The sequence below is a fragment of the Xyrauchen texanus genome, chromosome 38 (genome assembly GCF_025860055.1).
Source record: "Xyrauchen texanus isolate HMW12.3.18 chromosome 38, RBS_HiC_50CHRs, whole genome shotgun sequence".
Lineage (NCBI taxonomy): Eukaryota > Metazoa > Chordata > Actinopteri > Cypriniformes > Catostomidae > Xyrauchen > Xyrauchen texanus.
Genome location: NC_068313.1, coordinates 20,104,603 through 20,116,547, shown reverse-complemented (window position 1 = coordinate 20,116,547; position 11,945 = coordinate 20,104,603). Strand labels below are relative to the sequence as shown.

At 38.1% G+C, this 11,945-nt stretch overlaps 1 protein-coding gene across 4 annotated transcripts in view; it reads right to left on the bottom strand.

Moving 5' to 3' along the window:
- Positions 1–3,341: 3,341 nt before the first annotated feature.
- arhgef12a (Rho guanine nucleotide exchange factor (GEF) 12a) overlaps positions 3,342–11,945 on the bottom strand; it is a 96,511-nt gene continuing 87,907 nt past the window's right edge. The window contains exons 35-40 of one of the 4 annotated variants that reach the window (XM_052109861.1): positions 11,703–11,782; positions 11,428–11,613; positions 7,117–7,317; positions 6,517–6,734; positions 4,871–4,946; positions 3,342–4,746 (exon numbers count right to left, since the gene is read on the bottom strand). In XM_052109861.1, coding sequence (XP_051965821.1) covers positions 4,736–4,746; positions 4,871–4,946; positions 6,517–6,734; positions 7,117–7,317; positions 11,428–11,613; positions 11,703–11,782 — 772 coding nt within the window. In that variant the 3' untranslated portion in view covers positions 3,342–4,735. Of the gene's footprint in view, positions 4,747–4,870; positions 4,947–6,516; positions 6,738–7,116; positions 7,318–11,427; positions 11,614–11,702; positions 11,783–11,945 lie in introns of all 4 variants that reach the window. The other 3 variants (XM_052109863.1, XM_052109860.1, XM_052109864.1) reach the window with 3 other exon arrangements.

Sequence of the window (11,945 nt, the reverse complement as noted above, 5' to 3'; positions counted from 1 at the left end):
CAGCCTGGTTAAGTTGGTCTTAAGTAGGTCTAATCGTTCTCCCATCCTGGCCAAAACACCTGTAAAAGCAGAAAAACAGACCAGCCTAACCAGCTTAGCTAGGCTGTGAAACAAAAAGCATGTTACAAATGCAATGAGAAAAATCAAATATATTATTTCTTCTGTGCCCCGAAATATACTTGGAGAACAGTCATTTCTGGCACACATCCCTGTGCCTCAGAATTAGCATTCACTCAAAGGCCCAGGATGTAGGAGCAGAAGTGTCTGGTAGCTCACCATGGCAATGAGACCCCCATGGTTAAAACCCCCTCCTTAAATTCATTCTCTATCAACAGCTCGATAAGTACATCAATGTTGTTGGCACCCTACAGGAGAATGTCCTGCTGAAATGTATGGGGCACCATCCATACAAACTTGAGCTGAGCAGTGCTATCCCTGTGGACAAGACACGAAGATACGAACACAATGAGAGTGGGAGGAGAGGGGCTATGAGACATATCGCAAAGAGACTTGCCAGTCTTTGTCAGTGTGGATCGATTGGACTGCCTCTCCATAAATGCACATTTGCCATAGATCTGCATTAACATGCAGTCCGCCCCTCACAATCATTTCAGAAACAAGACATTTCTTTTTGCATATCAATGCCTGTTGTAGTATTTCCCATCATAAACATCAAACTCTTGAAGTCCACAGAATTTAAAGGAATATTTCACCCAGATATTAAAATTATGTCATTATTTACTCATGCTCATATCGTTCAAAATGAAAGAAGCTTGTTCACATGTAATAGCCGAACAAACAGTCCCTTCTCAAACTCGACGTCCCATTGGTCAACCAAATGTTGCTGTTTTGGGATGCTCAATAAACTGAGCAATGTTTTGACAATTTTGGGGGCAATCAACCTTCAAATGGCTTGCTTATAATTGTATTTGTGTATTAAGATTGTGTATAAATAGAAAAAAGTATTGTGAAAAAAAAATAAAAGGCAAACTTAGGCTTCTTAAATGTAATGCATTTGTCAGACTGGGTGAGAACAATCCTTCTCAGATGACTTATTCAATTCATCCTGAACATCATTCACATTAACTTGCATGTTCCCCTTTGAGTGCTTTGAATAATAACTTAGAGAGGGGGTGTGTTAATTAATTCTATATTAAGCCAGGTTTGTTCACCTATGTAATTAAAAGCAGATGAGCACTGTTCCAGTGAGAGTAAATGCAGAAGGGTAACGTTCCATTTAGGCGAGTCAATATGAGCGGAGAGCTTCATTACTCACCAAGGGGAGGAAGTGAGGTCATAATCAAACACCAGTATCCTACAGGGGACTCGTAACCTCTGCTTGATGCTCTCTCTGCATCCTTGTTACGTGATAATAAGCTTGAGAGGTTTGTAATAGCTTATCGTCTTCACTGTGCTGAGGAAAAACTGTCGGTCAAACTCTGATGTCTTAAATGTTATGTGCTTAATACAAGTTAAGCTCAATCGACATCATTTGTGGTGTAATGTTGATTAACACAAAAACTAATTACAATGGAAGTGAATGGGGGCCAATTTTTGAATGTTAACATATTCACGGTTTCAAAAGAATAGCCACAAGAAATAAACAATGTGTGAGTAACATCATTTTTGTTTGATATAGCCAATTTTACAACTTTGTTGCCATGACGACAATGTCAACAAAGCCTTAAACCCTTAAATGACAGTTAAAATGACAATTAAAACAATACTACACAAGTTGTAAAATAGTTAATATAAATGCTTTTATAAAATTATAAGCTTCACATTTCTCACTTTAAACCCTCCAAAAATTGGCCCCATTCAATTCCATTGTAAGTCCCTCATTGTAACCCATAATTTTGCTTTTAAAGGAGGGACGAGTCTTAATAATTTTTGTGGTTATCAACATTGAAACAAATTCTGTCGATTGAGCTTAACCTGTACTGAACCCAAAATCCTAAGAGTGCCAAGATGCAATGTAATTTTTAGCATTTTTTTTTAAAGGAGGAATGATTTGAAACAATTTTTTGTTGTAATTAATATTATGCCACAAATGCTTTCGATTGAGTTTAATAGGTATTGAACCCGGAATATTCGAAAAAAGTTGCCTACTCAAATGAAGTTGTATTTGGTAAATGTCTGCAGCCCAAGTAGCACCATAAATTGTCATATTAAAATCTGCCTTTTTTAGATCGTACAATTGATTTACCATCAAACATTTTAGACATTGATCCATGGATTCATACTCCAACATGAGGTGAACAGATATGTAGTTGTGGACTAAGCTCACTGTGAATTCGGCATCTGTATGTCGAAAGTTATGCTGCGAAAATCGGTCTGTTCTTACAGAAATTCAAAGCACTGCCCCCAGTGGCCGAAGCTGGAAGTGTTGTTGAACATATGTGCACGTGTGAGTTGGAGTTCTCAGGTGACATGTTTACAGAATAGTGCCAAAAGACAAAATTATGGGTTAATAACATTAATAACCCAACCCCTAAACCTAACCGTCAGTGGAGTAAAATTTTTATTTTAAGCAAAAATGCAACCTATGAAACTAATTCACCATTGTTTATGTGAATGTAATAACAAAAAAGTACCTCGGTTTTATTAATCCCATGTTGTTGTTGTTTTTTTTTTTTACATTGAAATGTTTTGGATTGCCATGTAAATACCATGGTGCATGACTAAGATACTCATTAAGTACCATGGTACAGGCCTACTGTGTATCAAACAATCAGAGCATTACTATCGAACACCATTACTGTACCACACCACTGCCATTTGACTTTTCTGTAAGGTATGACTGCATTACATTTTCGTTAGTTCTGCATAAAGTCACATACTATATCCTATGCATTTCTTTGAAAAGCTGTAAATCAGTTTAGTAAATCATAGTTATTAAGTGTAATTGTGCACTGTCCTAAAGTGTCAGAGACAGTGTTTAAAAACAGGAATGGTACAGGTGATGAGAGAGAGAGAGGTGATGTGACACCATAGTTTGCCCTTCCTCTTGCCCCCCTCAGTGCTTCAATTAGATAATTGACAGGTGCACGCAGAGACTGAGACAATCAATTATCCTCCTGACTGTCTGCTGCTCTTCACTTCACTGCATCACTGTCTTAAGGGTGAAAGTGTGTCTTCTGTAGAACATGTCATATACAGAAGACACACTGAGTGCAAAAGGCCACTGAGGGAACAGAGTATCTCTCCAAAACTGCTTAGGGGGAAAATTGTATGAGGCTACAAGAGAGCACAGTGATTAATTTGAATAAATACGACTGATGTATGCAAGAGCATGTTTAAGCGAAGAGCTTTTTATCCTGTGTAATGTTGAATTTCAACAAGTGTCCCAGTAATGAGTCAGGCAACGCCTGAGGAGGACTGAGCTTTCTTGATTTTAAACACTTAGTATGCTATATCTGCATGGCTAACTGAAGCTACAGTAAAAGACAGTTTTACCTAACAACACTGATGTCATTGCAACCCTATGGGCATACATAGCAAGTATCCAGATACAAAACAGTCACAATCTGCCTTCTACTGGCCTGCTACAGTATTATCGACAGGAATATCTTGTGAATTCTTGGTCATCAATGTTATGCAATTCTGGGTGACCCAAGCAAAAACAAAAACAAACAAAAACATTCTTTAACTCGATGTATGTTGTCTTGGTGATTTTATCACAGTTTACAGTTATTTCATTAGAACTGAATATAGATAAACTGAATATAGATATAAAAAAAGCGACATTAACAATAAAACTGTCGAAAACTGACAGAAGTATAGCTCCTGTTCAATGTTGCCTTAAAAGTCATGTCGGAACGATTGTATTTACACCACAATATTGTAATTTTTCGACTGACAAACTACAAATAGGATTGCAATTGGAGGTCATATACTTTTCTGCCCCTCTACTCAATGCATGTCTCCTCTGTCCATACATGGAAAAAACTGATCAGTACAGAGGTTGTCATTGCATCTTTATTTCCAGGTTTTGCATCACTTTCCATCTTGATGGTTATAAATTCTTCAGTTTTCGCAGTCATCAAATTTAGCTGTAGACTAGGAGAGCCTCAGCTCCATACACCCTTCATCTCTGCAGGAGGGTCTCGGGGGCAAATGAATCAGTCCGGGGCTTTGAGAGGAATGTCAGCTGGCTGAATGAACCGGGAGAAAACTTCTCATCATTTACCACACAAAACTGTGAGGGAGAATTGGGAGTCTGAATACCGAAGCACTTGCCCGTTCAGTCATACTGAAGCCTACAGCGACAGACAGCTTAAGAGTTTCAACAGCCAAGAAGCATGCAAGAAACTTGGAAAACACTAAAAAGAAAAATAAATACATTTTGGGATAAAAAAAAAAAAAAAAAAAAACCTTAATACATTAGTTTAAATCCTTTCTTTACTTGTGTTTATTACATATATATTTCCTAAACACAGCTTTGTACATTTTGGTAAATAGTTCTCTTTTCTCTAGCTAGGCTACTGCTAGGAAAGGTGAAGACTTGGCTGCCCAAGTGTGCTGAAATGAGGACATGCTCTCAGGACAGGTAAGGCTGAGAGTAGACAGTCTGTCTTCCCTAATTGACGAGTGCTGACAGAAGCAAGTGGCCTTGTTAGAATATTCCTCTCATTTTTGGGTGGAGGTGTTCAGCAGTGAGGAAGACAGGCTTGTGCGGAGCATGTTAAGGATTGTGGTGCCCCCATCATCACAGGAGCCATGAGCTTCTGCCACACTATTTCTTATCTGGAGGAGGAAGAAGACAAATCAGAAAGATGGAACAGTCCTTAAACAAGGACAATATAAAAGAAAAGAAAAGTATAAAAAAATGTTTAGGAATTTTTGCTTTTTATAATTTTGCTCACAATACCTCTGCTCTCGTCGGTATTTGTGGATGACCCAACTGACCTTTGGCGAAGCAGATTATAATACTTTGTTTCCATATCCTGAAACAAATAACCAACGTATTAAACTGAACTATTATGCCACATTTAATTCCTCTCTAGATTCAAAGTAGCGCTGGGCAATACAGCTAGAAAAATAAATACAATATATATATAGATATTTGTATTTTCTCAGGAATAACTTGAAAGTGTGATTTCGTTGAGATCCACAAAAACCAAAGTGGTCCAAAGTAATTGAAGTACCTGGTATATTGGATTTCCAAGATGTTTATGGACTATTAATTATTTGATTCAAGAGTGAATAAAAACAAAAGGATTAGGACACCCAAAAATTAAAATGTTCTCATCATATACCCTCATGCCATCCCAGATGTATACAACTTTCTTCTGCAGAACACAATGATTTTTAGAAGAATATGTCCATACAATGCAAGTGAATGGGTGCCAACATTTTGAAGCTATTAAAAGTGCATAAAGGCAGCATAAAAGTAATACATACGACTACAGTGGTTTAATCCATGTCTTCTGAAGTGATCCAATCAGTTTTAAGTGAGAACAGACCAAAATATAAATCTTGATATCAGCAGTCTCCTTGACGATCATGATTTCAAGCTCGATTACTCTTTCTAGCGCCATCTAGCGCTTTGCACATGCACTAGGAAATGTAATAACACTTGAAATCATGACTGTGCCTAGAGACCGCAATGTCAAGATGTACAGTGCAAAAGGAGAACACATGGATTAAATCACTGGAGTTTTATGGATTACTTTTATGCTGCCTTTATGTGCTTTTTGGAGCTATGTGCATTGTATGGACCTACAGAGCTGAAATATTCTTATAAAAATAAAAGTAATCTGGGATGGCATGAGGATGGCATTTTTGGGTGAACTCTCCATTTAAATTATGCCTGCTTATCAGACAAAGTGATGGATTTCAAAAGGCTTATATGACGTACGATTCACATGGACTACATTGAAAACACTTTTGATTGCTTCATTAAGCTTTAAATTGAGTTGCCATTGTACTGAATTCAGCCAACTGTACATAAATAGGGGAATAAATGTCATATGGGTTTGAAATGGCACGAGAGTGAGTAAATAATGACATAATTTTAATTTATAAGTGAACTTTTTCTTTAAAAATAATCAAGGCATATTTTCCCTAAATTAACAATGAAGAAATTAAATATTTAATTTAGATACACCAATATTCAATTATAAATAACAAAAAGCAATAATAAAATATAAAAAAGTATATTTAAAAAATCATTTTAATATAGGAAAAATGCCATGCAGAGACTTGAAGACTGCTATTATACAATTTTGAGTGATGATGCAAATGAATCATTAAATCTATTTTTTGAGTTTATTCACTCATGTCTCAATGCTCTCACATCCTCAACTCTTGAGGAAAGAATCGCAAACTAGTCTAATGACCGTCCTTCAGGAAACTTAAATGGTCCAATAAAAAGCACATTTAAATGATTGTAATTTTCCAAGTGTAATTTCATATTGCTTCAATCATTTTTCCAGCAAAATAATTGAGAATATATGAATAAATATTTAATATATCGCCCAGCCGTAATTCAAAGAATGGTTTAAGTTAACAGACCTTGAGGTGGTTGAGGTTGGCCTGCAGGCTGCGGAGATGTGAGAGGACCTGTCTGCTGATACGTGATGTGCTGCCTGAGGAGGGTGAGGAGAACTTGAGACTGATGCCTGAGTCAGCAGCACAGCTGTGGGCTAAACTCGGCTCCTTTCTCCCAACCTGAATATTGTCATCGGTACTGCTCTCCCCTGAGCCACCATACCCCTCCAGAACCAGATAAGCTGCTAAAAGCCAAAGACGCAGTCAGTTACTGCTGCCATCTTGCTCATTTCAATGGTTTTTTTTTTTTAACCGAGAACTGAAGAAATTAGTTTGACTGCTGCAACATATCTGTAATGTAAAACCTTTATGAACATGTATAAAACTATTTAAGGCAGCCGTGTGAGGCAATTCTACTCTATAAAGTAATTTTTTTTACCTTTTATGTTTTTTACCACCAACCACATCACCTTTTACCACTGGTTTCATTGAATGATCATGATGTACCTCTTGCTTTTAGAGGAACATTTACTTGCAAGTAGATTAATTTCTCTAGTCAACATCTCCCAAAATTATAAACCAGTATTCCCTCAAGACAACAATGTTCCATGCTCAAACACTTACCGTAGTCCTCTGGGCACTCATAGAAGCCTGTATCTCCAGAGGTGTAGTCCTGAGCTCGGCTAGGGGTACGAGTGGAGCTATGCTCCACCGGCGTTCGAAGAGAGGTGGTCCTGAGGAGGCGACTGCCAGCTGATCGGCCCAATCGCTCACCCTCATCTTGAGCCATCAGCTGAGTCACCAGCACCTGCTTCAGTGCTGCCACTGAGAAAGAGAGATGATCACATAAACACACATGCATAAATAATACACAATCTAAAAGAGATGAAGATAGAGAAAGATGATGAAGCAGAGACACCCTGTTACTGAGTGTTGCATTATAAGCCTGGCCTACAATAACACAAAGTACGTATAGTATTGAATTAAAGCATTCACATATTTTATGATGTTTATATTGCAAAGCCATTTACATGCCATATACGTGCAAATTTAATTTGTATTTGACAATCCATTTTAATGGAGGAGGGACAAGAAAACAATTGAACTTTAGCTTTGGTTGAAGTTAATTTAATAACGTATTTAACGCATTCTCTCAAAAATGTATTTAAAACACTGTGAGCTTAAGAAATTATACCACATAGGTTATGAGTAGATCTCTAAGTCAAACATGATCATGGCCCAATTTATACCTGATGTTAACAAGTAAAATGCATGCCAACATGGTGATCAGATACTGAAATTCATTTCATTTCTAAATGCAAATGGCACCAGTTTCACGCATGTCTAGTTTTTAGCGGAACCGAATGCCTTTAGTAAGCACAAGTATATTACACGCTTTTACTGATAGATGCTAAACTAATTAAAAGACACTTGGAAAATAAATAAGTCTTCCCTGGAGCAATTTAATCAATAAAGGCTGAATTGTCATTCTCTTGAGTTGGCAAGCCACAAAGACAACTCCTGCCTCCCACCACTGAGAAATAGACTTAAACTGCACAGCACAGCCTCAACACATGGGTACCTGGTATTGTTAAGATGTTTTGCAAGCACAGTGGTGAGGATATATTATGTAATGGGAGGCAAAATGAGGTCCAAACATTTTAAGTTGCCAATGATATCCACCTTATTTTGCAAAGCGAAAGTAAGCAAGTGGCTGCTTTTCATGTGTTGTGTCGAAGTCTGTTCTCCCTATGTTTCCCCTTTGTCAAAGTCTGTTCCCCCTATGTTTTGCCTTAGGTTAGTGTCAAAGTCTGTACCCCCTATGTTTCCCCTTAAGGTTAAAGGCACTGTCAAAGTCTATTCCCCTATGTTTAATTTTTAACAGTGTAAGTACAAGAACACTAACCATAGGGGGAACAGACAGATTTGTGCTGTCATTGACCGCAGTGTAAATATCTAAAAGGATTATAAGACCAGAATTTAGTGATAGGAGCTTATAAACTATTACACAACCACATAATACACCATAATTTTGTAACGTCACTATTTATAGTAAAAGGGTACACCGATCAGCCATAACATTAAAACCACCTGCCTAATATCGTGTAGGTCCCCCTTGTGCCGCAAAAACAGCTCTGACCCCTCGAGGCATGGATACAAAACCTCTGAAGGTGTCCTGTGGTATCTGACACGAAGACATTAGAGCAGATCCATCAAGTCCTGTAAGTTACGAGTTGGGGCTTCCATGGATCGGACTTGTTGGTTTGGCACAACCCAATGAGATCTAGGGAATTCAGAGGCGTAGTCAACACCTTGAACTCTTTGTCATGTTCCTAATGTTCCAGGGCACATTATCCTGCTGAAAGAGGCTACTACCATCAGGGTATACCGGTGCCATGAAGGGGTGAACAATCTGCAACAATCTTTAGGTAGGTGTAAAGTAACATCCACGTCAATGTCAGGACCCAAGGTTTCCCAGCAGAACATTGCCCAGAACATCACACTGGCTCTGCCGACCTGTCTTCTTCCCATAGTGCATCCTGCTGTCATCTCTTCCCCCAGGTAAATGACGCACATGCACTCTGCATGATCTAAAAGAAAACGTGATTCATCAGACCAGGCCACCTTCTTTCACTGCTCCATTGTCCAGTTCTGACGCACATGTGCCCATGTAGGTGCTTTCAGTGGTTGACAGGGGTCAGCATGGGCACTGTGATCAGTCTGCAGCTACACAGTCCCATACACAGCAAAATGTGATGCAATGTGTGTTCTGACACCTTTCTATCATTGTCAGCATTAAGTTTTTCAGCAATTTGTGCTTCAGTAGCTGTCCTGTTGGATCGGTCCAGGCGGGCTAGCCTTCGCTCCCCATGCGCATCAATGAGCCTTGGGTGCCCATGACCCTGTCGTCGGTTCACAGGTTGTCCTTCCTTGGAGCACTGCATACCGGGAACACCCCACAAGACTTGCCATTTTGGAGAGGCTCTGACCCAGTTGTCTAGCCATCCCAATTTGACCCTTGTCAAAGTCGCTCAGATCCTTACTCTTGCCCATTTTTCCTGCTTCCAACACATGAAATTCAAGAACTGACTGTTCTGCCTAATATATCCCACTCCTTGACAAGTGCCATTGTAACGAGTTAATAAATGTTATTCACTTCACCTGTCAGTGGTTTAAATGTTGTGGCTGATCAGTGCATAAAGATCATTCACTTGTTGCTGTGTGCTGTATTGAAAAAACATTGATAATAATAAAATCAGCTTCTTAGTTTACAGAGAGTGTGACGATGCAGTTTTTTAATGTCTCCATGTAAACATTTAAATGTATCTGCAAAACCTCCGACATTGCCTTTATTAATTTACACACTGTCTCTTTGTTCTTGCGTTCAATGGGCAACATTCATGAAATGTTTTGGAGTAAATTTAGACTAATTTATGTGTAAAATGGTCCTTCATGAAAACTTTTATCCTGATTCACAAATGCTTCGTACCCCCCAGATTTGTTAGTTAAATGAGTGTTTGTTAGTGAATTCCAAACATTCATTAATGGGGAGCGTGTGCATGTTCATTCACAATTATCATAATCCACACTCATGAAAACATCCAATTAAATATGTGGAAAGTAATGAAAGGGTTTTAAAAGGAAGTTCATTCAAATCACAATTTTTTTTTTTCGCAAACACGCTGGTGTGGTCACAAAGAAATTGAAGAGCTTAATAGTCCAAGAGGTCAATAAAAAGGATTTGGCACGAAGCTTTTGTGTAAAAATTGTTCAGTTCACGCCGACAGGAGGATGTCCATGCAACACCTTATCAGATTCAGTTGAGTGCATCCCCAGCATCATTGGTAAATCTTCTCAGGTAAATGATGATGTAACTTTGAAATACTTCCTTTGCAACTGAATGCCTCTTCAGAGAAATTAATAGGATTCCTGAAGAAGGCCTTTGACCAAAATGCTGTAAGCTAACAATAAAGATTTGCCAGCTATATGACGGATGGCGTGCAGATCTTTTTCTATTTTCTTTTCTATTGTATTGTGTACGCACCTGGCCGCAACATTTATAGTATTTACATTTAACAGCTTTAGCACTAACTAATAAAATTAATGAAGCAGAGATGGGAATAAACAATACTTGAAGAAATAAATGCAAGCATAAAAAAAAAAAGTGTATTGATTAAATAGAAAATTATAAACAGTTTTTTTCTTAATTTCACTGTTTTTTTTCCATTACTCATTTAATTTCTCTTCTATCAAAATGTAGTCAAAGCAGTTTGTCTGCAACAATATTCGGATACCATGAACAACATTTAGAAAATACGAAGTTTCATGAATCCGAGAATTTCCGTGAGAAAGTCTGTCTACGAACGATTTCCACAAATATTTGTTCTGCTCATGTTTCATGAATGAGGCCCATTAAGCAAAGACATCACAATTAAACAATGCACAATCTATTTTTAAAGTGTCTGTCAGGGTTGCTGCAGAGTTTTTAAAATCAAATTTAAGACTTAAGACCTTATTCAAATCCTGACAAATCAACTTAATACTGCTTGGAGAAATACAACAGTGCCGCGTTTTCACATAGAAGGACGCAGCGTATGCATTTAATTAAATAATATTATTTTGAAGTTTGAGAATCACATTAGATTATTGCGATTTCTGTATTTGCGCCCCCCAAATTTAGCAATTCCTAAATAAAAATTAAGACTTTTGTTGTTTAATTTAAGATATTTAAGACTTTTTATGACCTTCAATTTTGGAAAACTGTATTTAAGACATTTTTATGATCTGTGGGTACCCTGCTTGTATTATTTTATGATGTCCAGTCTTTCTCTCTCGTTAAATTAAACTCAGACTGCAAGCTCACAACACTGCGAAATCTAATTCTGAATAAGAGCATGTGCACAACGCTAGTGCAAGATATAAATGGGGTCTCACAGGTTTTCAGCGCTTCATCTGATTTGGGTGAACAGGAGAGAGGGTCTGCGTCCCTGCTGTTCAAGAGCTCCGAGTCCAAATAGGACCCTTCTCGGCTAACCCTTTGAACCTGATCTTCTCCACCAGGATTAGAGTCAGGAACACATTCTCGTAGTGCTGCCGAGGGAGAAAAATCACTGTCCTTCTCTGGGAACAAATGAAGGCGATAGCTAGTGAGAATGATGGCAATCAACTCACTTTAACATTCAGAGAGGTGTATGTCTGTACACAGCTACCTGCAGATTGGATACTGCCTGTGGAGATCCGTTCAGAGCCTTTGCTGAACTTGCTTGACGCAACACTGTCTCTGTCCCCGCTAAAACAAAACAAAAAGTTATGTGCATACAGGAAATGGAAGCTAATTCTGTCATTATTTACTCACTACCATGTTGTTCCAAACCTGTGAGCCATCTTCAATGGAGATATTTCTCAGCCACCATTCACTTCCATTGCATCTTTGTTCTATACAACGAAAGTGA